The sequence below is a fragment of the Mya arenaria genome, chromosome 10 (genome assembly GCF_026914265.1).
Source record: "Mya arenaria isolate MELC-2E11 chromosome 10, ASM2691426v1".
In the NCBI taxonomy this organism is placed as follows: domain Eukaryota; kingdom Metazoa; phylum Mollusca; class Bivalvia; order Myida; family Myidae; genus Mya; species Mya arenaria.
The window spans coordinates 38,374,924-38,401,336 of NC_069131.1; the positions used below are offsets into that span (position 1 = coordinate 38,374,924).

Below are 26,413 nucleotides of genomic sequence, written 5' to 3' on the forward strand. Positions count from 1 at the left end.
CTGAGACCAGAATATACCAATACCCAAGGTCTTCCCTGTAAGGTCTTGTAGGCATGATGCAACAGCATGTGCCATTAGGGCAAACAAAGTTTTACACAATTGCCTCTGTTATTGCATGTCTGATGTGTTAGACAGTTAAAGGGAAATGCAATGTATCAATAAACTGTTGTTGGCTTCTACATACATGTATATTAAATGATAATATGTTATGGTAAATACTAATAATAGTGTCAGAGACTCAAGCAGATGTTGAATTCACAATTATCAGGGATACCAATTTTTCTCTTTTCAGCTGATTTCCTCTTTTTTGGCCACCAAACTTGTAAATTAAAATTGAATTAAAATTGTTACCTTTAATCTGATCTATTCCAAAAAATGATTTTTTATGCCCCCAAAGGTGGGCATATTAAAATCACACCATCCGTCCGTGTGTCCGGCTCAATAACTTGTGTCTGGGCTGTAACTTTCACTTGTTATATATCAAGTGTGATGGGGATTCTCTTATTTCATACTGGTTTCCCTTTATTTTTTTACAAATTTGTGTAGGCATCCTTGGATTATAGGTTCTAGTATCATTGCCCTATTTTTCCTTGACTTTGAACAACTTGGTGTAGAATTTTCAAACTCATTATGCACAATTTTCATGGTCAGGTCAACAGGTGACCCAAGGTCAAGGTCATGATGGCCTTTATCACCAAAAATCCATTTAATTTCAAATCAATATTTTTTTAACAACTTGGTGGAGAGTCTTCAGAATAAGTTAGCACATTAATTTTTGTCAGTTGCTGACCTCAAATAATTTAAGGGTCAATAGATGTCAGTCCAAAGGGCAAGGTGACCTTTTATGAAGTTATGGGCAACAGATAACAGTTCTAATTTTATGAATATTTGTATTTTCATTCTTTTAGGTTTTCAGTAATATGCGATGAATGGTTCTTCAGACAAATTTCATAACCAATCAGATTCAAGAGAGGGGTCAGCTGATTTGGGAAGCCAATCAGCTGCTGCTTCAGGGTCAGTAAGCCAAACAGCTACAAAAGAGGCGGAGTCTAAGATCACAAAGGCAGAACCAAGTGACCTATCAATTAGCCAGAATCCACAAAATTTAAATTGGAACTTTGATGACAGTATGGAGGTATGAACATTCAACAAGATTTAAAAACAAAATGGAGATACTTTTACTCTTTAAAAAAACGTGTAATTGTCAAATGAGTATTTTTAATATTTTATTATTGACCACATCAAGCAATACCAGGTTAATTTTATTTCAACAAGTTTGTGTTTTCCATTTTAGCCATGAATTTTCAGCAAAAATGTTTTAAAATTTTGTTCAACATTTTGTCAAACTGCAATATTTTTCTTTTTGATCTCTTTATAGAAAAACCCGTTCAGTGGCTTCTCAGAAGAACATTTGACCAAACTGGACGAGGTTCTCCAATCAGCTAGCGTCCAAGAGTTGTTACAGCAGTCAGGAGGCGGGATAGACTTGCTCGCTCTGGAACAATCAGAGGCCCAGTTTACAGCCACGCCTATCACTGTGAGTGGAGGGGCTGGGGATGGCGCTATACCCTCAACATCAGCTCACGGTAGGGATAACGATGACATCCTACCAGTGAGTAAAATATAATCATTTCGAGTGATATTTATTAAGTTATTCCTATTTTTGAATACACTATTACAATTATGGTTGCTTAGATTACAATATAAACTACCTTAATTCCAAGTCAGGAAAATTGAGTACATGTATAGTTTTGCAAGCAACTCCAAATGTACCGGTACTATATTTAGACGACCAGGGAATTTTCTATAGTACCCACGGGTCCAACTATCGGACCAATTCTCAAAGCAAAATATAATATTTTTCCCAATCTTCAGAAAAAAATCCCAATCAAAAATTTATTTTTTATTTTTTTGATGAAGTCTTTTTACCTGTACTGGTTCATTTTCAACATCCTAGTAAATTATGTGATGTAGATTCCTTGTTGTAAGATGGTCGTCAATAATTCTGCGTAGTATTAAGTGCATTGAATGAAGGGTATAGAAGGTTTGTTTTTTTAAAAATCCCAACTTGCCCTCAAACTTTAACCTGCCCTTAGACTATAACCATAGTCAATCAGGGGCCATAACTTGTATTAAGGATACTATGGAGTTATGTAACCTCCTTGGGTGATGGTCCTGAACAATTTTTTGAAGTATTAAGTAAATTGAATGAAGGGTATAGAAGTTATCAATACATATCCGAATCTGTCCTAAAACTTTAACCTTAGTTCAATAGTCAATCAGGGGCATAATTTGTATTAAAGATAATATGGAGTTATCTAACCTCATAATGTGATGGCTCTGAACAACTGTGTGAAGTATTAAGTCAATTGAACGAAGGGTATATAATTTATTAACAAGAGATGTTTGTCAAACATTATGCCCCCCTGAGCGCCATGTTGTCAGGATTATAAGGACAATTGAATGAACTATGCATGGACCGAAATGACAGCTGATTTGTCACTGACATTGGATGCCGTTCAGGCAGTTTTAAGATTATGACCATTCAAAGTTTGAGGATAGAGTGTGTTATGATTATGACCTTTGACTCTTTGACCTCAAAATCTATATGAGTCATCAGCTGGTCACCAAAAATCTTAATATCAAGTTTGAAGGCCATGGGAGCAGGCATTGACAAGTTATCACACAGACAAGCTTTTTTCGTTCAAGGTCACTGTAACCTTGACCTTTGACCCGATGACCCCTAAAATCATAAGGGATCATGTACAGGTCAGACACAACACCAAGTCAAGTATGAGGGCCATGGGTGCAGGCATTGTCGAATAATCACTTAAAACATTTTCGCATTCAAGGTCACTGTGAACTTGACCTTTGACCCAATGACTCCTTAAATCAATAAGCTACCTTCTGGTCAGGCCCAACTTCCATGTCAAATTTGATGATCATAGGTTCAGGCATTGTTGAGATATCACTGGGAAAAGAGTTGTTAATTTTTTTGTGTTAAAGGTGACTGTGACCTTGACCTTGGCCCGATGACCCCCAAAGTCAAGAGGGGTCATCTACCGGTCAGGCCCAACCTTCATGTCAAGTTTAATGACATTAAGTCAAGGAATTGTCAAGTTTGCTTTCAAGGTCACTGTGACCTTGACCCCTAAAATCAATAGGGGTCATATACTAGTCAGGCCCAACCTCAAAGTCAAGTTTGAGGGCCATGTGTGCAGGCATTATTGAATTATCATTCGGACAACCTTTTATCGTTCAATGTCACTGTGACCTTGACCTTTGGCCCAATGACCCCTAAAATCAATATGGGCCATCTACTGGTCAGGCCCAACCTCCGAGTCTAGTTTGATTGCCTTGGGTGCAGGCATTGTCGAGTTATTACACGGACAACCATTTACCATTCAAGGTCATTGTGACCTTGCCTTTGGCTCGATGATACCCAAAAACAATAGTGGTCATCTACTGGTCAAGCCCAACGTCCAAGTCAAGTAAGTGGCCCATAGGTGCAGGCATTGTCGAGTTATCACTCAGACAACCTTTTACCATTCAAGGTCAGTGTGACCTTCGGCTTTGGCCTGATGACCCCCAAAAACAAAAGGGTCCTCTACTGGTCAGGCCCAACCTCCATGTCAAGTTTGAGGGCCATAAGTGCATGCATTGCTGAGTTATCACACGGACAACCTTTTACCATTCAAGGTCACTGAGACCTTGAACTTTGACCAAATGACCCCTTAAATCAATAGGCGTCATTTACTGGTCAGGCCCGACCTCCAAGCGAAGTTTGGGGGCCATGGGTGCAGGCATTGTCGAGTTATCACTCAGACAACATTTTACCATTCAAGGTACATGTGGCCTTGACCTTTGGCCCGATGACCCCCAAATACAATAGGGGTCATCTACTGGTCAGGCCCAACCTCCAATTCAATTTTGAGGGCCATGGGTACAGGCATTGTCGAGTTATCACTTGGACAACCCTTTACCATTCAAGGTCACTGTGACCTTGACCTTTGACCCGATGAGCCCAAAACAACAAGGGGTCAGCTACTGGTCAGGCCCAACCTCCAAGTCAAGTTTGAGGGCCATGGATGCAGGCATTGTCGAGTTATCACATGGACAACTTTTTACCATTCAAGGTCACTGTGAGCTTGACCTTTGGCCCCGATGACCCCCAAAAATAATAGGGGTCATCTACTGATCAGGCCCAACTTTCATATCAAGTTTGATGACCATAGGTCTAGGCATTGTTGAGGTATCACTCGGACAAGCTTTAAAAATATGTTATCATTAAAGGTCACTGTGACCTTGACCTTTGACCCGATGAGCCCTAAAATCTATAGGGGTCATCTACTGGTCAGGCCCAACCTTCATGTCAAGATTGATTACCATACGTCCAGGAATTGTTGAGTTATCACTCGGACAAGCTTTGGTCTACCGACGGACCGACCGACCGACATACCGACATGCCTGTGCAAAGCAATATACCCCTCTTCTTCGAAGGGAGGCATAATAAGTATCCCAACGTGCCCTAACACTTTAACCTAAGTTCCATAGTCAATCAGGGGCTGTATTTTGTATAAAGGATAATATGGAGTTATCTAACCTCATTATGTGATGGCCCTGAACAACTGTGTGCAGTATTAAGTCAATTTAATGAAGGGTATTGGACTTACTATCCCAACTTGCCCTAAAACTTAAACCAAAAGCCGAAGCCGACGACGACGCGAATAGTATAGCCCTCCTTTTCTTCGAATAGTCAAACTAAAAATGGTTAAGGTGAGATTAAAAGTATATTCCATGGCCAAGAGTGTAAGATAGGCTCTTCCGAACCCGAGGGTAGGGTGTTGTAGTGGAAATGAGGTTTACCGAGTTTCGCAGAAAACACCATGCACGTGGGTTGGAATGAACCTATTTTACATGAGCGGCTATGGTAGATGCTTTTCATCCCTTCATTTAAACACAATAAAGGAAACAATGTGTTTTCGCCCTTCAGACAGCATAACAATCACATTTGACATTACGGAAAAATGATAACTAAAGGTACATGTAAGTTTATAAAGGAAAAGTCACGTTAGGTAACATAACATAGAAGACAACTCACTGGGGAGTGAGTGGTAAATGTTCCATCGATGTAGCGGCTGATAAGAGATGTCTTCCCAACTGCGTAGTCCCCCATTATGATGACTTTGGCATCACTGAAACAACAAACATTTACATACATGAATACATGGCACGTGCAGCTGCTTATCGGTGTACTATTGTTTGTAAATTAACTGATCAAAAAGTGCTCATTTAAATCAAAGATAAACAAAGAATGATAACAACGCAATTTTGTATGGCAGACACTGTGAATTTTTACCGCCTTCAACAGCGTTTTCCAACACTGAGTTTCATTACATTAAAGAATTTTCTTTTGTTACCGCATCATTTCTGTGAGCATCATTTAAATGTATGATTTAGTTGGTCAGCGGAAGAGAAACCAGTTTAAACTTTACATCTTTGGATGCTTTGAGGGGTATGAGGCTGACTTTTCGGTCCTGTTCATGAAAAAGGATACCCCTGAATCGCTGATGCCAGAAGTCAGTGTCCTTTGATGTATGCATAGCAGGTACATAGCTGACTGTACGCAAATACGCAGTTGCATATGAAAGTTTTTGTCATACACAAAACCCCGAGTTTTAAAAAAACGTTGATCAGTGTAATCCCAAATTGACCCTAGCTATGCGCCTGCATAGGGAAGTACAAGGACTTGACATTAAAGGGGGCGTAGTATACGGGTGTTGCATTTCAACTTATGCACCCCTGTCTCACAACAAACAATTATTTTGTTTTAAGTTATGGCAGGAAGCTTTGGGGGTTATCCCTCAAGAAATTGTTAACAATTTCTAGATCGAAATGGTGCATTGTGGGGATATGTTATTATATAAGAGGCAAAATTTAGAGATAGTCAGAAATTGTACATACTTGGGTATTGTCTTTACAAGTGGAGGCTCTTTTACAACAACTTTTGATACATTAGCAGGACAAGCATCTAAGGCTATTTTTAAATTAAAGTCATATTTAATAAAATTCCCCTCAATTTCCATGCAAAATTAACGAAATCATGAAAGTAAGAGCTATGCTAAACGAAGAACACTTTTTATTGACTGATTACTAATAAGTACTAACATTACGAATCTTCTCTAACAATGATATATTTGTTGTTTATATGCACAAATGATCAATCTAGGCCGCTAACTTCACGCCGCTAGGCCGCTAGGCCGCTGAATCGCTTGATCGACTTATTTTAAAAATTGTTGAAAATCGCTTCAGACTAATGATTTTAGAAGAGCAGGCAGGTTTGCATGCTTTAAATAGAAAAATGTTTGATCAACGTTTTTGAAAAAAATGTTGAAAATCGCTTCAAATTAATATGTTGTGCATAAAAACAGTTAATATATCATTGTTTAAGAAGAAAAGGCATGTATCCATGCTTTAAAATAAGATACCATATTAGGCCGCTAGGCCGGAAAATGATATTTTGTGCATAAAAACAGCAAATATATCATTGTTTTAGAAGAGAAAGCATGTTTGCATTCTTAAAAATATATGAATGTTTGATCGACGTTTTTGAAAACAAATATTGAAAATCACTCCAAATTGATATTTTGTGCATAAAAACAATTAATATATCATTGTTTAAGAAGAAAAGCCATGTATCCATGCTTAAAAATAAGATACCATATTAGGCCGCTAGGCCGCTTACTTCACGTCGCTAGGCAGCTAACTTCACGCCGCTAAGCCGCTAGGCCGCTAACTTCACGTACATAAGCTTTTATGTGTTTTAACAGTCTTGGAAGAAATTACAATGACATCTATATGGTACACAAAAATTGAATTCGATAATGCTGGGTGGATAAATTCACGGCTAGGGCTCGGGAATAATTAGTTTCCCGTACATGATGATTACACTGGCGTGTACAAATCTCGTATATTATAGATGTGCGGAAATATACAAGTAACATTACCCATACAAAATGGAAACACGGACATGTTGTGTTCCCGTATACGCTTAGTGTTCGGGAATGTTTAGTTTCCCCGTATATGATGAATATACCCATGGGGCATATACAGTATGAGGGGAGGGGCTCCCTCCTAAATATTAGGACTTTATACATATATATACCCATGGGGCATATACAGTATGAGGGGAGGGGTTCACTCCTAAATGTTTGGACTTTATACATATATATACCCATGTGGCATATACAGTATGAGGGGAGGGGTTCACTCCTAAATGTTTACTTTATACATATGTATACCCATGGGGCATATACAGTATGAGGGGAGGGGTTCACTCCTAATGTTAGGACTATATACATATGTATACCCATAGGGCATATACAGTATGAGGGGAGGGGTTCACTCCTAATGTTAGGACTATATACATATATATATACCCATGAGGCATATACAGTATGAGGGGAGGGGTTCACTCCTAATGTTAGGACTTTATACAATTATATACCCATGGGGCATATACAGTATGAGGGGAGGGGTTCACTCCTAATGTTAGGACTATATACATATATATACCCATGGGGCATATACAGTATGAGGGGAGGGGTTCACTCCTAATGTTAGGACTATATACATATATATATATACCCATGGGGCATATACAGTATGAGGGGAGGGGTTCACTCCTAAATGTTTACTTTATACATATATATACCCATGGGGCATATACAGTATGAGGGGAGGAGTTCACTCCTAATGTTAGGACTATTTACATATATATACCCATGGGGCATATACAGTATGAGGGGAGGGGTTCACTCCTAATGTTAGGACTATATACATATATATACCCATGGGGCATATACAGTATGAGGGGAGCGGTTCACTCCTAATGTTAGGACTATATACAAATATATACCCATGGGGCATATACAGTATGAGGGGAGGAGTTCACTCCTAATGTTAGGACTATATACAAATATATACCCATGAGGCATATACAGTATGAGGGGAGGGGTTCACTCCTAATGTTAGGACTATATACATATATATACCCATGGGGCATATACAGTATGAGGGGAGGGGTTCACTCCTAATGTTAGGACTATATACATATATATACCCATGGGGCATATACAGTATGAGGGGAGGAGTTCACTCCTAATGTTAGGACTATATACAATTATATACCCATGGGGCATATACAGTATGAGGGGAGGGGTTCACTCCTAATGTTAGGACTATATACAAATATATACCCATGAGGCATATACAGTATGAGGGGAGGGGTTCACTCCTAATGTTAGGACTATATACATATATATACCCATGGGGCATATACAGTATGAGGGGAGGAGTTCACTCCTAATGTTAGGACTATATACATATATATACCCATGGGGCATATACAGTATGAGGGGAGGAGTTAACTCCTAATGTTAGGACTATATACATATATATACCCATGGGGCATATACAGTATGAGGGGAGGAGTTCACTCCTAATGTTAGGACTATTTACATATATATACCCATGGGGCATATACAGTATGAGGGGAGGGGTTCACTCCTAATGTTAGGACTATTTACATATATATACCCATGGGGCATATACAGTATGAGGGGAGGGGTTCACTCCTAATGTTAGGACTATATACAAATATATACCCATGGGGCATATACAGTATGGGGGGAGGGGTTCACTCCTAATGTTAGGACTATATACAAATATATACCCATGAGGCATATACAGTATGAGGGGAGGGGTTCACTCCTAATGTTTGGACTTTATACATATATATATAACCATGAGGCTATATCAAATAAGTCCACAGACGACTGTTTCAATTTACCGAAGAAATGGGGTGCATAACTAATATATGTTGATTTTATATTGAAAGGTGGCACCTTATATATTTTAAAAGTGTCCGCACTGTCTTTTTTTGTCGGGTACCTTTATGGCCTTTCCAATTAGTGCATGTCGCGCGTAGATCATTTGTTATCGTAATCACATGGCCAGTGGGTCATAAATCTGCAAAACACAATTTATTAAATTTATTAATTAATTTCAACGACAAACTGCGGAAAATATTATTATCAAATTAGGCATGAATTGAATAATAAAAAATAAAAAAAATAAGTAAAATGTTAGGACTATATACAAATATATACCCATGGGGCATATACAGTATGGGGGGAGGGGTTCACTCCTAATGTTAGGACTATATACAAATATATACCCATGAGGCATATACAATATGAGGGGAGGGGTTCACTCCTAATGTTTGGACTTTATACATATATATATAACCATGAGGCTATATCAAATAAGTCCACAGACGACTGTTTCAATTTACCGAAGAAATGGGGTGCATAACTAATATATGTTGATTTTATATTGAAAGGTGGCACCTTATATATTGTAAAAGTGTCCGCACTGTCTTTTTTGTCGGGTACCTTTATGGCCTTTCCAATTAGTGCATGTCGCGCGTAGATCATTTGTTATCGTAATCACATGGCCAGTGGGTCATAAATCTGCAAAATACAATTTATTAAATTTATTAATTAATTTCAACGACAAACTGCGGAAAATATTATTATCAAATTAGGCATGAATTGAATAATAAAAAATAAAAAAATAAGTAAAAAAAATGAAAATAAATAAATGAATAAATAAATCCCTGATTGGCGGGGATTTTACCAGCAGTTTGTCCCTCCATGGCGGTGATTGTACAAGCAGTTCGTCCCTGCATTGCGGGGATTTTACCAGCAGTTCATCCCTGCATGGCGGGGACTTTACCAGTAGTTCATCCCTGCATGGCAGGGGTTCTACCAGCAGTTTTTCCCTGCATAGCGAGTATTTTACCAGCAGTTCGTCCTAGCATGGCGGGGGTTTTACAAGCAGTTCGTCCCTGCATGGCGAGGATTTTACCAGCAGTTCGTCCCTGCATGGCGGGGATTTTACCATCAGTTCGTCCTTGCATGGCGGGGGTTTTACCAGCAGTTCGTCGCTGCATGGCGGGGATTTTACCAGCAGTTCGTCCCTGCATGGCGGGGATTTTACCAGCAGTTCGTCTCTGCATGGCGGATATTTTACCAGCAGTTCGTCCCTGCATGGCGGGGATTTTACCAGCAGTTTGTTCCTCCATGGCGGGGACTTTACCAGCAGTTTGTCCCTCCATGGCGGGGGTTCTACCAGCAGTTCGTTCCTCCATGGCGGGGGTTCTACCAGCAGTTCGTCCCTCCATGACGGGACTTTACCAGCAGTTCGTTCCTTCATGGCGGGGGTTTACCAGCAGTTTGTTCCTCCATGGCGGGGATTTTACCAGCAGTTCGTCCCTGCATGGCGGGGGGTCTACCAGCAGTTCGTCCCAGCATGGCGGGGATTTTACCAGCAGTTCATCCCTGCATGGCGGGGACTTTACCAGTAGTTCATCCCTGCATGGCAGGGGTTCTACCAGCAGTTCGTCCCTGCATGGCGGGGATTTTACCAGCAGTTCGTCCCTGCATGGCGGGGATTTTACCAGCAGTTCGTCCTTGCATGGCGGGGATTTTATCAGCAGTTCGTCCCTGCATGGCGGGGATTTTACCAGCAGTTCGTCCCTGCATGGCGGGGATTTTATCAGCAGTTTGTTCCTCTATGGCGGGGACTTTACCACCAGTTCGTCGCTGCATGGCGGGGATTTTACCATCAGTTCGTCCTTGCATGGCGGGGGTTTTACCAGCAGTTCTTCGCTGCATGGCGGGGATTTTACCAGCAGTTCGTCCCTGCATGGCGGGGGAGTGTGTATCGGATGAGTGGCAGTAGGTGGACCTTTAAACACCCACGGAAGTTGAAATTCTTTTTGATCAAGTCTTGTACTTATCCGCACTTTCATTGGCTGGACATGTGGGTTGTATTTTAAAAATGATGGTAATGTTAAAATGGCCATATTTATACAGCTACAGTGAGCGAGGAGCAATGCGCTAACAACCAGGGTTGTCACAACAGCACCGTTACAGTATGTGCCTCTACTCACAACGATAGTATGTTTGATAGTAATGTTAAAATGGACGTATTTATACAGCTACAGTGAGCGCGGAGCATTGCGCTAACAACCAGGGTTGTCACAACAGCACCGTTACAGTATGTGCCTCTACTCACCTCGATAGTATGTTTGATAGTAATGTTAAAATGGCCATATTTATACAGCTACGGTGAGCGCGGAGCGTTGCGCTAACAACCAGGGTTGTCACAACAGCACCGTTACAGTATGTGCCTCTACTCACAACGATAGTATGTTTGATAGTAATGTTAAAATGGACGTATTTATACAGCTACAGTGAGCGCGGAGCGTTGCGCTAACAACCAGGGTTGTCACAACAGCACAGTTACAGTATGTGCCTCTACTCAACACGATAGTATGTTTGATAGTAATGTTAAAATGGCCATATTTATTCAGCTACGGTGAGCGCGGAGCATTGCGCTACCAACCAGGATTGTCACAACAGCACCGTTACAGTATGTGCCTCTACTCACCATGAGATCTGTAAGAGCCACCAGTGCGAATGTGAACGTAAGTATTATATCATAAATGAGGACTGGTTGCTTTTTTTGTTCGTTCGTTATAATTCTCATATCGGAACGGAAACCAGAAGGCGGAAGTCTTACCGTCCAATAAATAACGTACTGATACAATTTAACGCAAATTTACTTACACGTACGCTTCTTTTTAAAGTGACTCGCTCATGTTTTTGGACCCAAAAAATACAGTGTGTGTATACCACGTGGTTTACGTGGTATACACACACTGAAGTAGTTTTACCGGACATGCATCTGAAAACAGTGATATCAACATTTGCTGAAGGGTTCAAGCTTTTGGTATTTCTGTTTAAACCCTCTTAATGATTTGCCACACTTTATTTCGTACTTAAAAAGAAAATGTGTATTTTACAAACCACGAGCGAGTCATTTTAAAACCAATCAATTTAAATATGGTGCAAAACAGATACTCCAACCACTACCGCTGCGCTCGATCTGTATAATTTCAATAATTCTGGAGGAGAGTAAAGTAAATGTGGCCAGTCATGGGATTTGAGGCCCGAAACCACCTTTTGTGTGAAAATGAGATACGAGTTCTTCCTGACAGTCTTAATCTTAAGGAAAACATACTAAGGGGGGAAAAATATTCAATTATTGTTTTCGATTTTTATTTATCCATTTCGGCAAATTAAAACAATTGAATTATTTGTGATATTGCGCGATATAACCTCAATAACTCCACTTGTTTCTTACAGCTAACACTATTTGTTCCTTCAAGCGAACCATACATGTACCGATGTAGCCTTAACTTCACTACGTGGTCCTTTAAGCGCACCTAAATGTACGACTGTAGCCTTAACTACACAACTTGTTCCTTACAGCGAACCCTACATGTACCGCTCCAGCCGACTGCCCGGCCCATCATTGCAACCACAATGGACGCCAATGGACATGCGAGGCGGGTACTTGCCACTGTCACCGCGTACAATGAGTTTTGAAAGACATGTGTGTATAATAAATACATATACACATAAAACGTTAGATGTTTTGTTCTATTTATCCAATCACATGTTTATATGAAAACTGGATATTGTCGAAGAAGATTATAAGAACCTTCCATGGCCGAGAGTGTAATTTAGGTTCATCCTAACCCGAGCGTAGAGTGTTTTGCGAAAACGGTGTTTAATGAGTATCCGCAACCCACCCAGCGCGTGGGTCAGTATGAACTTGACTTACACGAGCGGTTATGGAAGATGCTTTTACTCCCACCTCAGTTAAACAAAAAATGAAAAATTAAAAAAAAAAAATGCTGGAACTCTTTTGTGCGTAGTGAAAATAAATGCGTATAGATATGTGATAATTCGTGGTTGTCATGGATATGCGCACAGTGATTCAGATTATGTTAAAAGTCAAATCGGTCTTTAAATACTTCTTAGTGGAGACTGCAGCTTTATTTCTTGAATGGTGCGTGAACAGTTTTTTTCATGGTGTCATTTTTAGCTAGAAATAATAAATTAGCATACTAAATATTGCCATAAGACAAGGTTTCCATGATGCTACAGGCGACAGTCTTCAACAAAGCAGGTAATTGCATGATGAAACTAAAAAAGGAGTTCCATACGGGTACTTGTTTTATCTTTGCCCGTGGGCAGGAGAAGAATTTCTAGAACGGTTGAATTTTTGGATCTACTAATCTGAGGTGGGAGAAATGTTCATCCCAACCCGAGCAGACGTTATTTTTTGTGGAAACGAGGTTTACCGAGATTCCACAGAAAATCCTGCGAGCTTGGTTGGGATGAACCTGTCTTAAATGAGCGACCACAGTAGATGCATTTCTTCCCACCTCGTTTAAACGAACTATAGTAATACTCTATATTTTCTTCTGTACGTAGTGAAAAAAGTTCCATACGGGTACTTTGCCCGTGGACAGGGAAAGGATTTTCAATTTGGCCATCTCCTTATTTTAGGCCTGAGGAAAAAAGTCAGAACTTACACGAGCGGTTATGGAAGATGCTTTTACTCCCACCTCAGTTAAACAAAAAAAGAAAAAAAATTTTTTTGCTAGAACTCTTTTGTGCGTAGTGAAAATAAATGCGTATTGATATGTGATAATTCGTGATTGTCATTGATATGCGGGCAGTGATTCAGATTATGTTAAAAGTCAAATCGGTCTTCAAATAGTTCTAAGTGGAGACTGCAGCTTTATTTCTTGAATGGTGCGTAAAGACTATTTTTATGGTGTCATTTGAAGCTAAAATAATAAATAAGCATTTTGAATATTGCCATAAGACAAGGTTTACATGAGTCTTCAACAAAGGAGTTAATTGCATGATGCAACTAAAAAAGGAGTTCCATTCGGGTACTTGTTTTTTCTTTGCCCGTGGCCAGGATAAGAATTTCTAGAATGGTTGAATTTTTGGATCTACTTATCTGAGGTGGGATAAATTTTCATTACCCGAGCGGACGTTTTTTTGTGGAAACAAGGTTTACCTAAGTGGCATTATTTTAAAAATGTTTAAAACAGCTGGCATTTGTTTGAAACGTTTTAAACAGCTGGCATTAGTTTAAAAGTGTTTAAAACAGCTGGCATTAGTTTGAAAGTGTTTTAAACAGTTTGCATTAGTTTGAAAGTGTTTTAAACAGCTGGTAGTAAGTTATATGTGTTCAAAACAGGTTGCACAAAGTTAGGTGTTCAAAACAGCGTGCATTAGTTTTTAATATTTCGTAACAGCTTGCATTAGTTTGTTGATATTCATAAAGATGGTATAATGTGAAGTGTGTTCGAACAGTGGTCGAGGGATTTAGTTATAGTTTTGTCCTCTGTGATTAAATGACAGATCTTTGAATCAAATTCGCACGCACGCAAACAAATTTCAAACAAAGGATGCGGATTCCAAAAGTATCATTTTTGTTAAAGCTGCACTCTCACAGATTGACCGATTTGTTTTTTTTTGTCTTTGAATGAGCAATTTTTATGCGTTATTGTCTGGAAACCAGATATACAAAACTGCTGATAAAATATCAAATCGCAGTTTTTCATATTTACTTTCGAAAATTGATGTTTTACGTTTAAGAGCCTTACTTACGCTCAAAGAAAAATGAAAAATATCGCGAGTTTTTCAAACAATTATGAACTGTATCAGTGTGCGTTATCTTATATTAATGAATTAAAGGCAGTGGAACCAAAATCAGCTGATTCTGAAGCAAAGACCAAAAACTGTTTCAGTAAGAATTGTATTCGCTATTAGTCGCACATTGATTTCTTGTCATATAAGAATATCAACAATCGTATTTCTATAACAAATTTCATGAAGCATTGAGTTGCAAAAAAATTAACAAATTCCCGATGTACGCCAACAACGTACGCAACGTCCATAGTATTATATATATGCTTCATATCTGAGTGAAATAAACTTTAGCCAATATTATATTAAAAATAAACACAAAGTTCAAAAATGAAAAAAAGTTATATCATTCAATTAAAGGGGGAAAATTCCCCAAAAAGAATTTTGCATATTTGTGGCGTTTAATATCTTCTGTGTGTGAAATAAGAAGTATAGAAAACCAAAGGTGATTTTTGGGTAAAATGATGAAACATGTAAACAAAAGTATGAATTTCTGGAATTTGTTTTTATCAATAAAAATACCAGAATAACTGTACTTAATAGAGATTAAATAGCACCATTACCTACCTCATATGCAGACACATCATATATCTTGAAAAAATTATTGTTATTATTGGGGTTAAATGTTAAAATGGTGAACAATATGAAAATGATTTTTAGGATTTTGTCTTTATCAAAATTAGAATAAGCAATTCGCTCGAGTGCGAATAGAATAAACTCAAAACCACCACGCCCAAGAAAATTTATAAGTGCACACCGGATAGGTATTTCTGGGTGCCGTTTATGTTTTTTATTGTGCTATAATAATAATAATAATAATAATAATAATAATAATAACTTTATTTATAGAAGGAAACACATTAAGACATAGGCATCATGTTATGAAAAACATAACAACTATGCTATGACATTCAATAATATTTTTGTATCAACAACTTCTTTTTTCTGAGATATAGAATGTTTTCTTTACTTCAATAAAGCACGTAACATATGTATACGCGCCAGCTATTCCATATGCTGGTTGATGGACATAATCACGTATTGCTACAAATGTATTTAATAAAGGTTAAAATATCCGTCAACTTATGTATCATTCGTTATATTTTATTGACTCTTACCGGAATGGGTTGCTTACCATTAGTACCAGAATATTTTTCATACTACAATTACATTTTTTCTCTATATCATTTCGGTATCAAAGAGTAAAATATTTACAAAACACGTGTTATAGATGCATTACCGGGAAAGTTATTTTTGTCCCACACCATTAACGAGTCTCTTTAACACTCTGAAAGAGAATGTGTATTGCAGTATAAATCCAGCAAAGACTCGTGTTAGTTCTAAATCAGATTGTGTAGCTGCCAACCAAATTGCACTAAAACAATACAAAACTTAAACAGAAACTGTTTCCAGCGTCTATAGAAGACATGTTTCCTTTCATATTCCCAGACAAAGTATTCACACTATTTTGTCCAGCAAACCCAAGTCCTTAATGTATTTGTACTGGTCGGGGATTTCCATCAGGGCCGCCAGCGCAACGGCCGCTTGGGGGTTCCGCGCGCCTTGTTTCACTTTGTTAAAATCCACAAACTGGAAATTGTCAAACTTTCGCTCTGATATCTTGTCATCAAAGTCATTCATCATGTCCCAGGGTCCGTCCCCTACCCCTGAAAATAGGTGAGTCGTGAAATGCCCATGCCTCGTATACCATAATTTTATAATAGCGTTGTTCAGACCATTACGACAGTTAGATACTAGCATGTAAAATGCCATTTTCAAAATTAGATGGAACATTATATTCCGAAACCAAAGGTACAGTCGAACCGCGTTGGCTCGAATTCTTAGGAACCGGCGAAAATGCTTCGAGCCTCTAAAAAAATCGAGGCAAGCGGGAGTTATTACCGTTAGTTGAAAGAAATGGGTTTTTAACATCCAATTCGAGCCAACGATGAATTCGAGCCAAACGAGTTCGAACCAATGTGGTTCGACTGCAGAATAGAATATAATGTTAAAACTTTAATACAATGGACATAAAGAAGAAAGTGAAAGTCGTCCTTTACAATATATTTACAATATGGACAATATCGATATACTATAATCTAAATGTAAGGATTGTGTTATTGTTTTCAAATCTGTACCTTTTTTAAAACTTTAGAGACACTTGCCTCCCTGAGGTGTATGTGTAATGTATCTCACTATAGCAAACATCTCCCAGTAATAACGGAGATGAAAAGGTACAACTCAAAGGTATCGGTTACCTTTCACCGATTTGAAAGAAAGAAATTTTAACACCCACTGTGAGCTATATTCATTAGCATTTTTACAATTAGTGGAAGACGCACACTCGTGGCCATAGCTTGCAATATCGATCAGTGAAGGTCAAAGTTTGATTTAATTATATAAAACATAAGTCTGTTTTAATCGTATTATGCATATATTGCCTGGCCGATATTTTCTGACCGATACTGCCTGACTGATGCTCTCTAATTGATCCTGCCTGACCGAAACTGCATAACCGATACTGCCTGACCGATACTCTTTGACCCCGCCCGACTGATACTCCCTGACCGATACTGCTTGACCGATACTCTCTGACCCCCACCTGACCGATACTTCCTGACCGAAACTCCCTGACCGATATTCTCTGCCACTGCCTGATCAATACTCCTTGACCCTGCCTAATCGACAAGCCCTTACCGTGTCTGTTCGATACTCTCTGAGCGATACTGCCTGACCGATACTCCCTGACCGATACTGCCTGATCGATACTCTCTCACCCTGCCTGACCGATACTCTCTGACCCTGCCTGAACGATACTCCCTGCCCGATACTGCCTGACCAATACTGCTTGACTGATACTCTCTGACCCTACCTGACCGATACTACCTGACCCTGCCGGATTGATACTCCCTGACCTCCCTGACCGATACTGCCTGACCCTGTCTGACCGATACTCCCTGACCGATACTCTCTATATCTGCATGATCGATGCCCCCTGACCCTACATGACGATACTACCTGGCCCTAACTGACCAATACTACCTGGTCCTGCATGACCGATACTCTCTGACCGTATCTGACTGATACTACATAGTCCTGCATGACCGATACTCCCTAACTCTACCTGACCAATACTCTTTGACCCTACCTGACCGATACTACATGGTCCTGCATAACCGATACTCCCTGATTCTACCTGACCGATACTCTCTGAACCTGCCTGGTCGATACTTTCTGACCCTGCCTGACCAATACTCCCTGATTCTGCCTGATCGATACTCCCTGACCCTACATGACCGATACTCCCTGGCCGATACTGCCATCTATGCTCATGGTAGGGAAACATACAGATGCCCAAATGATGATGAACACGTTTCCCTGAATCCCAATTATCAGCAAAATGTTGCATTCCTACGTAGCATTTATGTCGTAATTAATAACGTGGTTTACACACACTCATTATCGAAGCTACCATAAGCTCTAAGGCAACTTTTTTCTCTCACCAATGACAACGATGGAAAGTGGAAACTCGGACGCCTCCACGATTGCTTGGATGTTCTCCTTTTCGTCTGTCACCTGGCCGTCTGCGACAATTACCAGTATGTGGTACTGCGCAATTACCGGAAATAAAAGTCAGTCACTTGTGAAATGCGTCACATCATTACATTGGCAATAGTCACTAGGAAGAACTGGCGTTGTAATGATAGAAACCAACTTTAAAGTTGCACTCATGCAGATTTACCGTTTTTCAAGATTTTTATTTAAATCTTGGAAAGAGAATTTTTTTGCGTTCATATCTGCAAACCAATTATAAAAAAAAAATGTTGACAAAAGATCAGATCGCGTTCAAAAATCAATGTTTTATTGCTTATACCGTTACTAACGGTTTAATAAAAATGAATAAAGCATCAATATTTGAACTTAAATATAAAAATCTGCGATCTAAATTTTCGACAGCAGTCTTATATAACTGGTTTCCATGAATTTTCGCAAAAATATGGCTCGTTCCAAGACAAAAAATAAATAAAAATTGTCAAAACGTTTAATCTGTGAGAGAGCAGCTTTTATGTAGAACATTAATTATAACATGACGGCGACCATATTTGACTACAAGATTTGATTATATTTCGGTTTTTTATTTACGCAAGACAGACCAAATGTCTATAGTCTCGTTGTCTTTAGTTAATACGTTAAGCTATTGTTAGCCATGTTCAGTCCTCAGCTTACTGACCTTTTTATTAGAATGAATATAGACAATCGTATCAAATCGGCAATCTCCGGCAAGCTACGGAAAAGACTTTAAGATAAACGAAAATGTGATGAGGCCGCCAGCGATTAACTCATTTATCATAACGCTAAGTAGACCCACTCAATAACAATGTACTGAAATGATTTTTTTGTTAAGTGTCCTAATTTCGGTTTGAAGAAACATGGAAAAAGATTACAATTAAAAGAAAACAACTCAATACTCTTCGCAATGGATTCAATTTAAAAGCCCATCGTCGGTTTAAATACATACAACACGTTTCAATATTGACGCCGCTATGATGGACTATTGTTTAAGACACATATTATTTCCACGGTCATATCTATTGGATAATGGTCGAGGCTATGATCCACCTCTGTTGTAGGATAGTCGTATTCAGTCAAATCAGTAAGGCTTCATTAGGTAATTATTATCTATAAGGATATTCAAAGAAACCAAGTGAAGCCTGATACCTGTTGTTTGTCCTTGACGATATCCACAGCCTGCCGTATGAGGGGGGCAAAATTGGTCGGGCCTCCCAGCTTGATTGAGGGAGTCACTTCCGTGTATACGTCCAGGACTTCCATAAAACCGTCACACTCACCCTGCAGGTAGAAAACAATAACTAAATTTCACATCTTTCTGTTAAAAAAGTTATTTATAAATAAAGGGCAAATAATTGTTTGTTTACATCGGTTGTGACCCGTGGCGACTCATGTGAGAACCCCATTAAGTCACGTGATTCCTCAACCTGAATTAGTATCATTCCAGAATCTCCTGATTTTAGTTTAAACTTATTTATTTTAAAACGATAATGTGAAACAAGTTATTACAACATTGTATTAATCACTCTCGTTGGCACGATTTTACACGAGAGTGAGGTCTTGTGTTGTGGGGAAAACTGGAGTACCAGGAGGAAACCGACTTGTCCGGCTTGGTGAACACAAACCAAAGTCACATGCGCCCAGGCCGGGAAATCGAACCCGGGCTGCTTAAGGTGACCTAAATATCCTGATTTTGATACTGTTTCCCAAATGAATGCCATTTCTCTTCTCCTGCTACTGCTTTTGTCAAATTGAGTTTGTGAGTTTGTTTCTTGTTTCTTGTACTGCATGATACTATATACTCTCATAGTTTTCTTTCTTGTATGATCTTCTACAACTTTTATAACTAATGGTGATGTTCCAACGCATTCAGAACACTTCGGACATTTTCCATCAAAAACAACCTCGGATGCATTCGGAAGTCTTCGGCCATTTTTCTTTAAACAAAAACAACCTCGGATGTATGCCGGTACATCAGTCGAAGTAGTTCGTGAATTATTGAATTATATCATTAATTAAATGTATTGTTTTAGCTTGTACATGTAGATCTAAATCTAAACTGATTGCCAGTGAAGTGTATTATTGCAAACATCTACTTGCAGCGTTGTTAAAGTGTACCGATTTCGGACAATGTAAACCGCCCATTACCATCCGTGGTTGTTTTCGATAAAAATGGCCGAGGAGCTCCGAATGCCTAGGATGTATATGGACGATTTACAATGTCAAAAACTAAACATTTAACTACGCTGTAAGTAGATCGCGTAGTAATTTCAATTTAGCAATTAAACCTAATGAATTACCTCTTGTGAATCATCATTATTTACGTAAAGAAAATCAATTTAGACTTTGTAATACATAATTAAAACACTGAAATATAAAAGTTTACGGGCAACTTTTACTGATGTACTGGTATACAGAACAGAACAGAATATTTATTTAGATACAAGCATATACAGCTTATGATCATAAACATTAGGGATATTTAGTAATGCATGCACATACAATACATATGATAACATAAATGGAGTAAACAAAAAGCAATTGAGCAAATATTAGCAAAGTTAGAGTACATATTTTAACATAATTTTCATGAGAGTAAATTTCTTATCCCGGAACGTTTAAATAAGCATCTCTATGTTCATTTGCTTTAAGAATAAATATCGCTAATCTGTGTAGTATGTAGCCGGGTATGTTTTCGATGGAAAATGGACGAGGAGTTCCGAATGACATCAACGGGTATAAACCCACTATAATTGGAACAGTTAAAACGCCTGCAATAGCTACTACAGTAAAAACTCGATATGTCAAAATTGTTGTGACTTCGGGGAATACTTTGAGATAACGAAAATTCGATGTATCCGAAATACCAAATATCTCCAACCGAACCCAACCCATTTCAAAATATTTCGACATAATTAGAACATCGAGATAGCATAATTCGACATAGCCAGTTTCGACTGTACTTATTTAATGGTTGTTGCTGCTTATCTGAACCCGTGGTCTGTTTCGTATACGAAACTGTAGTGTTTTTTTAAAGTTATTTTTTTCAGGTAATGGCGATATTTATACTCACGTCCTTTTTGAGCGGAAATATTCCCTTGCCCTTCACAATCCTGTCCCCAAATCCGTACACCGGGATGATTCCGTCATCATCAAAAGGTTCCAGGGTCTCTCCAAGTATACAAATAACCTGTAAAAATCCTAAAAGGGGCTGTACTCCGTATGATAAAATAGCGAAAAGAAGAGAAAATTGTCGAAAACTGACATAAACTTGGCATCGATGTGTACAATGCATTGAAACTAACTAACTGAAGTACCACATAGTTTATAATTTATTTAAGTTTTAATAGCAGGTATTTCGTATTTTTCCATTAAAAAAAAAGATTACTGGGTATGTCTACCAGGTAGATTTCATACCTTATGCGTGATTGGCTAGTCGGTGTTATCACGTGATATTACCGAGGTAGATGTATAGCTTAATTATGTCACCCAAATAGAGTAAGCCGTCGTAGCTCTGTGGATACGACGCTGGACTGCATTTTTTACACTTTGGTACCTTTTTTACAATTATGATATCAAAGCGTAACACATTCTATTAGATAATTGTCCTGAGATTCGTTACAGAATAAAAACTTTTTTGGTGCCAATCTGGTGTACAGTCCCTTTAACACTCTCTGTATCTTCTATTATTAACATGTTATTATTATGGGCACAATTGTGTACAGTATCTATTCATGATCACCGAACGATCATATACATTGTTAGAAATTATCATTAACAATCCCTATAACAATCAGTAGTAATCACCAGTACAGTCGTTAACAATCCATAGAACAATCAGCAGTAATCACCAGAACAGTCGTTAACAATCCATAGAACAATCAGCAGTAATCACCAGAACTGTCATTTACAATCCCTAGAACAATCAGCAGTAATCCCTTGAACTGTCATTTACAATTTATAGAATAATCAGCAGTAACCCCTAGAACTGTCATTTACAATTCCTAGAACAATCGGTAGGAAACCCCTAGAACTGTCATTTACAACCGCTAGAACAATCAGTAGGAAACCCCTAGAACTGTCATTTACAATTCCTAGAACAATAAGTAGTAACCAATAGAACTGTCATTAACAATCCCTAGAACTGTCATTTACAACCCCTAGAACAATCGGTAGGAAACCCCTAGAACTGTCATTTACAACCGCTAGAACAATCAGTAGGAAACCCCTAGAACTGTCATTTACAATTCCTAGAACAATAAGTACTAACCAATAGAACTGTCATTAACAATCCCTAGAACTGTCATTTACAACCCCTAGAACAATCGGTAGGAAACCCCTAGAACTGTCATTTACAACCGCTAGAACAATCAGTAGGAAACCCCTAGAACTGTCATTTACAATCCCTAGAACTGTCATTTACAACCGCTAGATCAATCAGTAGGAAACCCCTAGAATTGTCATTTATAACCCCTAGAACAATCAGTATGAAACCCCTAGAACTGTCATTTACAATCCCTAGAGCTGTCATTTACAACCGCTAGATCAATCAGTAGGAAACCCCTAGAACTGTCATTAACAATCCCTAGAACAATCAGTAGTTTTAGTTATCTTTAATACCGTGCACGATAATTTCGAGTAATCCCACTAGCCGATACATTGTAATTAGAAAGGCCGTGGTAATAATCTAAAAAATATTGCTATTTATCTACTTATCAGTCTGTATTTATTTATTTGTTAATGCATTTATTTGCTCACTTATATATGCAATGCACTTATCGTCGTATATGTCAGTTACGGTTACTCGTGTTTTTCTTCTTACAGACGTAATTTAAGAAACCGTTTCGCTAAGACAAAGACCAATTTCGCCTCGGACAAAATTGGTGTTCGTCCTAGCGAAACAGCTTCTTATGTCAGTTAAAGGACACTTTTGTAGAAAATCTCGTACTGTATCTATAACGTGTAATTAAACGTGATTTAAACAGAGTGTTCCTCCTACAAACTGACCTCCTGGTAAGGGTTGGTCCTGGACGGCTGGACGTCGTGGAGGGAAAGGCCATCATACGTGTCCTTACCCTGCATACGGTTGCTCAGCGTGTAGTCGATACCTGGATGATAGTACACGTATGAGTACATGTAGTGATGGGTATCTGGCTAACCCTGATTTAAATGCAGAAAATGATGATAAGAATATTGAATACGATAATGAAGACGATATTGAATACGGCAAATACTTCGTAACTGAAACACTGCTGTTACTGCTGCTACTGCTTCTACTGCATTTACTGCTTGTGGTGTGTGGTGCTGGTGGTTTTTACTGCTGGTGGTGCAGGTGGTGCTGTTGTTGTTTTATTTTTGTTGTTATTGTTAGTGATGGTGGTGGTGGTGGTGGTTTTGATGATGATGATGATGATGATGATGATGATGATGATGATGATGATGATGATGATGATGATGATGATGATGATGATGATGGTGGTGATGATGGTAGTGATGGAAGTAATAATGCCGGTGTAGATGCCTACCAAATATAAGGCCGCACTCCTTTAGGCCGACGTTTTGTATGGCGGTGGTAACCTCCTTGAGAGTTTGGAACTTGTCTGCAATTGTCCGGAACATGACTTTCTCGTCAACATCCTCACACTCGCTCATCGACTCCAGGAACACCGAACGCCTGTAATCGAGACGAAAGTTGCGTTTGAACGACGACTTTTCAGGTCACGAGTAAACACTCCCACCACCTTCCCTTCATCCCCCAAACCCGTTATAACCGTCGCTTTAGCAGTCCATGACCTCCGCATGAAATAAACATTTTTGTACAACAAAAAACAATAACATTTTTTTTTCTGTATAGAAAAATAACCCCAGTTATTATTGTATAGAGGGATACTGGGTCAGTATGTCGTACCAGCCGCCTTGAACCAGGGACGGTGTTGCCTGATATTGTTTAAAAATTAAAATGTTAAATGTGGTAATAAGAGAGTGATTGCGAAACATTAGTTGTACTTGTTCGTGTAGCCTGATTGCAGTTGACCTAATATTGTCTTTCAAGGACGGATCCGATGGGAGAGGGGATTACTCAGGCACACAACTTTTTGACATCCGGCCGTCCCTACCAAAATGTTGGCACGGGAGTTGGGGTATTTTTAATCAATATCTAGTCCGGAATGCGCGTATAGTATAACTGTTTTCTCCGATATTGCCATAAAGAGTAAACTTGGACTATTTTAGGGTGGTGCGCCCCCTCCCCCTAAATTCGCTATTAGTGCCGGTAGGTTCACAAAACCCTGCATTAAAGCTGCTCCCAATGCTCATGATTTTGAAGATGACAGTACGGTCCACCTTGTATGAGCCGAAACGTTGTCAAACAAAATTCCGTTTTTTTAAGAATTTATGCAGCTGATATTTATTTTATTAAGATTTTATTTCAGCATACGTACCACAAAACGTCATCTGGGCCGACAGCGCGTTACTATGTTGCATTTTATCAAGTTGTTTCTCACTATGCTATGTCATGCTATGTTATGCTATTCTAATCAAAGCATCCAATAGAAAAAGGTTTACTCTTTCAAATGGTACCAATTAAAAATGTTGCAAGTAGTATAAAAAAGATGGGACCAGTCTACGTAATTATTGATCGTCCCTCGAACATGTATGGAATAGATCACACATTGAACAAATTGTGAATCAACTAGATTGACACGCCGTGTCCATGATAAGCATGTTTTTGTATACGTGTTGCGAGAAATATCTTAAAGGCCTAGTTTAAGGAATGTGTGGCATTTTAATCCCCTGCTGTGCATCTGCACTGGTGTCACAGTAGGGGCCAATTTTCTGTGTATTTGTTTCATTGGCTCAGGGCCATTTAGACTCCATTTTCATTATAAAACTTCTAACAGGATACGCAGATCGGAGATCTGATAAGAGGGATCAAGGCAAGTAGATAAAGATTAATAAACAGAGGTTGAGTACTATACACAGTTGAGGGGTGGGTGGTGGGTGGTAGGTCACTTATAGAAGGCTTAAACTGCATTCGCTAACACTCTACCTTTGTAGTTGTACTCTAACAGATTGACCGTTTTGACAACATTTCTTTTGTCTTGTAATAAACCAAATTTTGCGTAAATGTCTGAAAACCAGTGATACAAGACTGCTGACAATAGATCAGATCGCAGTTATTCATATTTATGTTCGAAAATCGCTATTTTATGGATAAAAGCGGTACTAACGCTTTATGAAAAATGAGTTTTTCGGGAGTTTTCCAAATAATTGTGATATGTTCTAATGTCAGTATTGGTTAAAAAATCAGCTGATTCTATGACAAAAACTAAAAATTGTCAAAACTATCATTCTGTGAGAGTGCAGCTTTAAGGCGACAGTTTCAGTCAGCTGCGGTTAAGCATAGCAAAGCTACCTTAAACAAGACGAAATCTTAAACAAATTCACGACTTGCCTTTTAAGTGATACAAGACCATAGGCCATGTATAAACAATGAACTTAGCGTTGATTGAAAAGTGTGCATTTATCAAAAAAAGCCTTAAATGATATTTTAAGATATCGTTGAGTGTATTGAAATATTTGCTGTATACTGTATTTTTGCAAATTTGAAAAGCTACATATCTTATACCTGTAGTTGATACGCGAATTTTAGTTTCATCAATAAACTCCACATCGAGGGGTGAAAGCGAAAAGGTTCACCTTTTTCTTTATTTAATGTCACTTAGAACCATTTCGCATAAATCCATCGATATGTACAGAACATTTCACAATAATGTTATACATACTGAGTACAGTACCATTCGAATGTGAGTTTAACCTTGTATACACATAGGTTAATATAGTCCATAATTATGAAGTGAGTTTAAAAACAACCCGTAAAACTCAGCATAATAATGGAGTGAGTTTTATAAAACGACCCGTAAAACTCGGCATAACTTGAAATGGAGTGAGTTTTAAAGTCAGGTAAATGATGGAAGTTAATTCTAAATTAACCCTTAAAGCTTTAAACGCATTATCATTGAAACATAATCTATAACGTTTAAAATCTTACCTTCCAGATTTCCTACCTCCGACCTCGCCTGCCATATATTAAAGTTGACAAAATTCAAATCTCACTGAGTTGAACAATTCCTTTATCAAAAAGGAAGAAACAAATCCTTTCCTATCACGAAAGATAGGTTTTTGTCCAAAATCAGATA

The 26,413-nt window shown here is 38.6% G+C and overlaps 2 protein-coding genes and 1 long non-coding RNA gene across 4 annotated transcripts; 2 read left to right on the forward strand and 1 right to left on the reverse strand.

The window, feature by feature from the left end:
• Positions 1-914: 914 nt before the first annotated feature.
• On the forward strand, positions 915-5,594 carry LOC128204676 (uncharacterized). Its single transcript, XM_052906074.1, has 3 exons — positions 915-1,135; positions 1,379-1,586; positions 5,461-5,594. The coding sequence occupies exons 1-3, from the start codon at positions 926-928 to the stop codon at positions 5,592-5,594; spliced, it is 552 nt and encodes a 183-aa protein (XP_052762034.1). The 5' UTR covers positions 915-925.
• Positions 5,595-11,422: 5,828 nt separating this feature from the next.
• On the forward strand, positions 11,423-12,561 carry LOC128204266 (uncharacterized). Its single transcript, XR_008256142.1, has 2 exons — positions 11,423-11,554; positions 12,402-12,561. It is a non-coding gene; the product is annotated as an uncharacterized LOC128204266 (long non-coding RNA).
• Positions 12,562-15,553: 2,992 nt separating this feature from the next.
• Positions 15,554-26,413, reverse strand: LOC128204258 (copine family protein 2-like). Of its 2 annotated transcripts, none has more exons than XM_052905663.1 (7): positions 26,266-26,413; positions 23,741-23,889; positions 23,223-23,323; positions 21,289-21,405; positions 19,365-19,496; positions 18,149-18,254; positions 15,554-16,312 (listed from the first exon to the last, which is right to left on the reverse strand). In XM_052905663.1, exons 1-7 carry the CDS (start codon positions 26,298-26,300, stop codon positions 16,104-16,106), a joined length of 849 nt encoding a protein of 282 aa, XP_052761623.1. In that variant the 5' UTR covers positions 26,301-26,413; the 3' UTR covers positions 15,554-16,103. The 2 variants fall into 2 exon arrangements, with proteins under 2 accessions (XP_052761623.1, XP_052761624.1); XM_052905664.1 differs by lacking the exon at positions 26,266-26,413 and adding an exon at positions 25,843-25,888.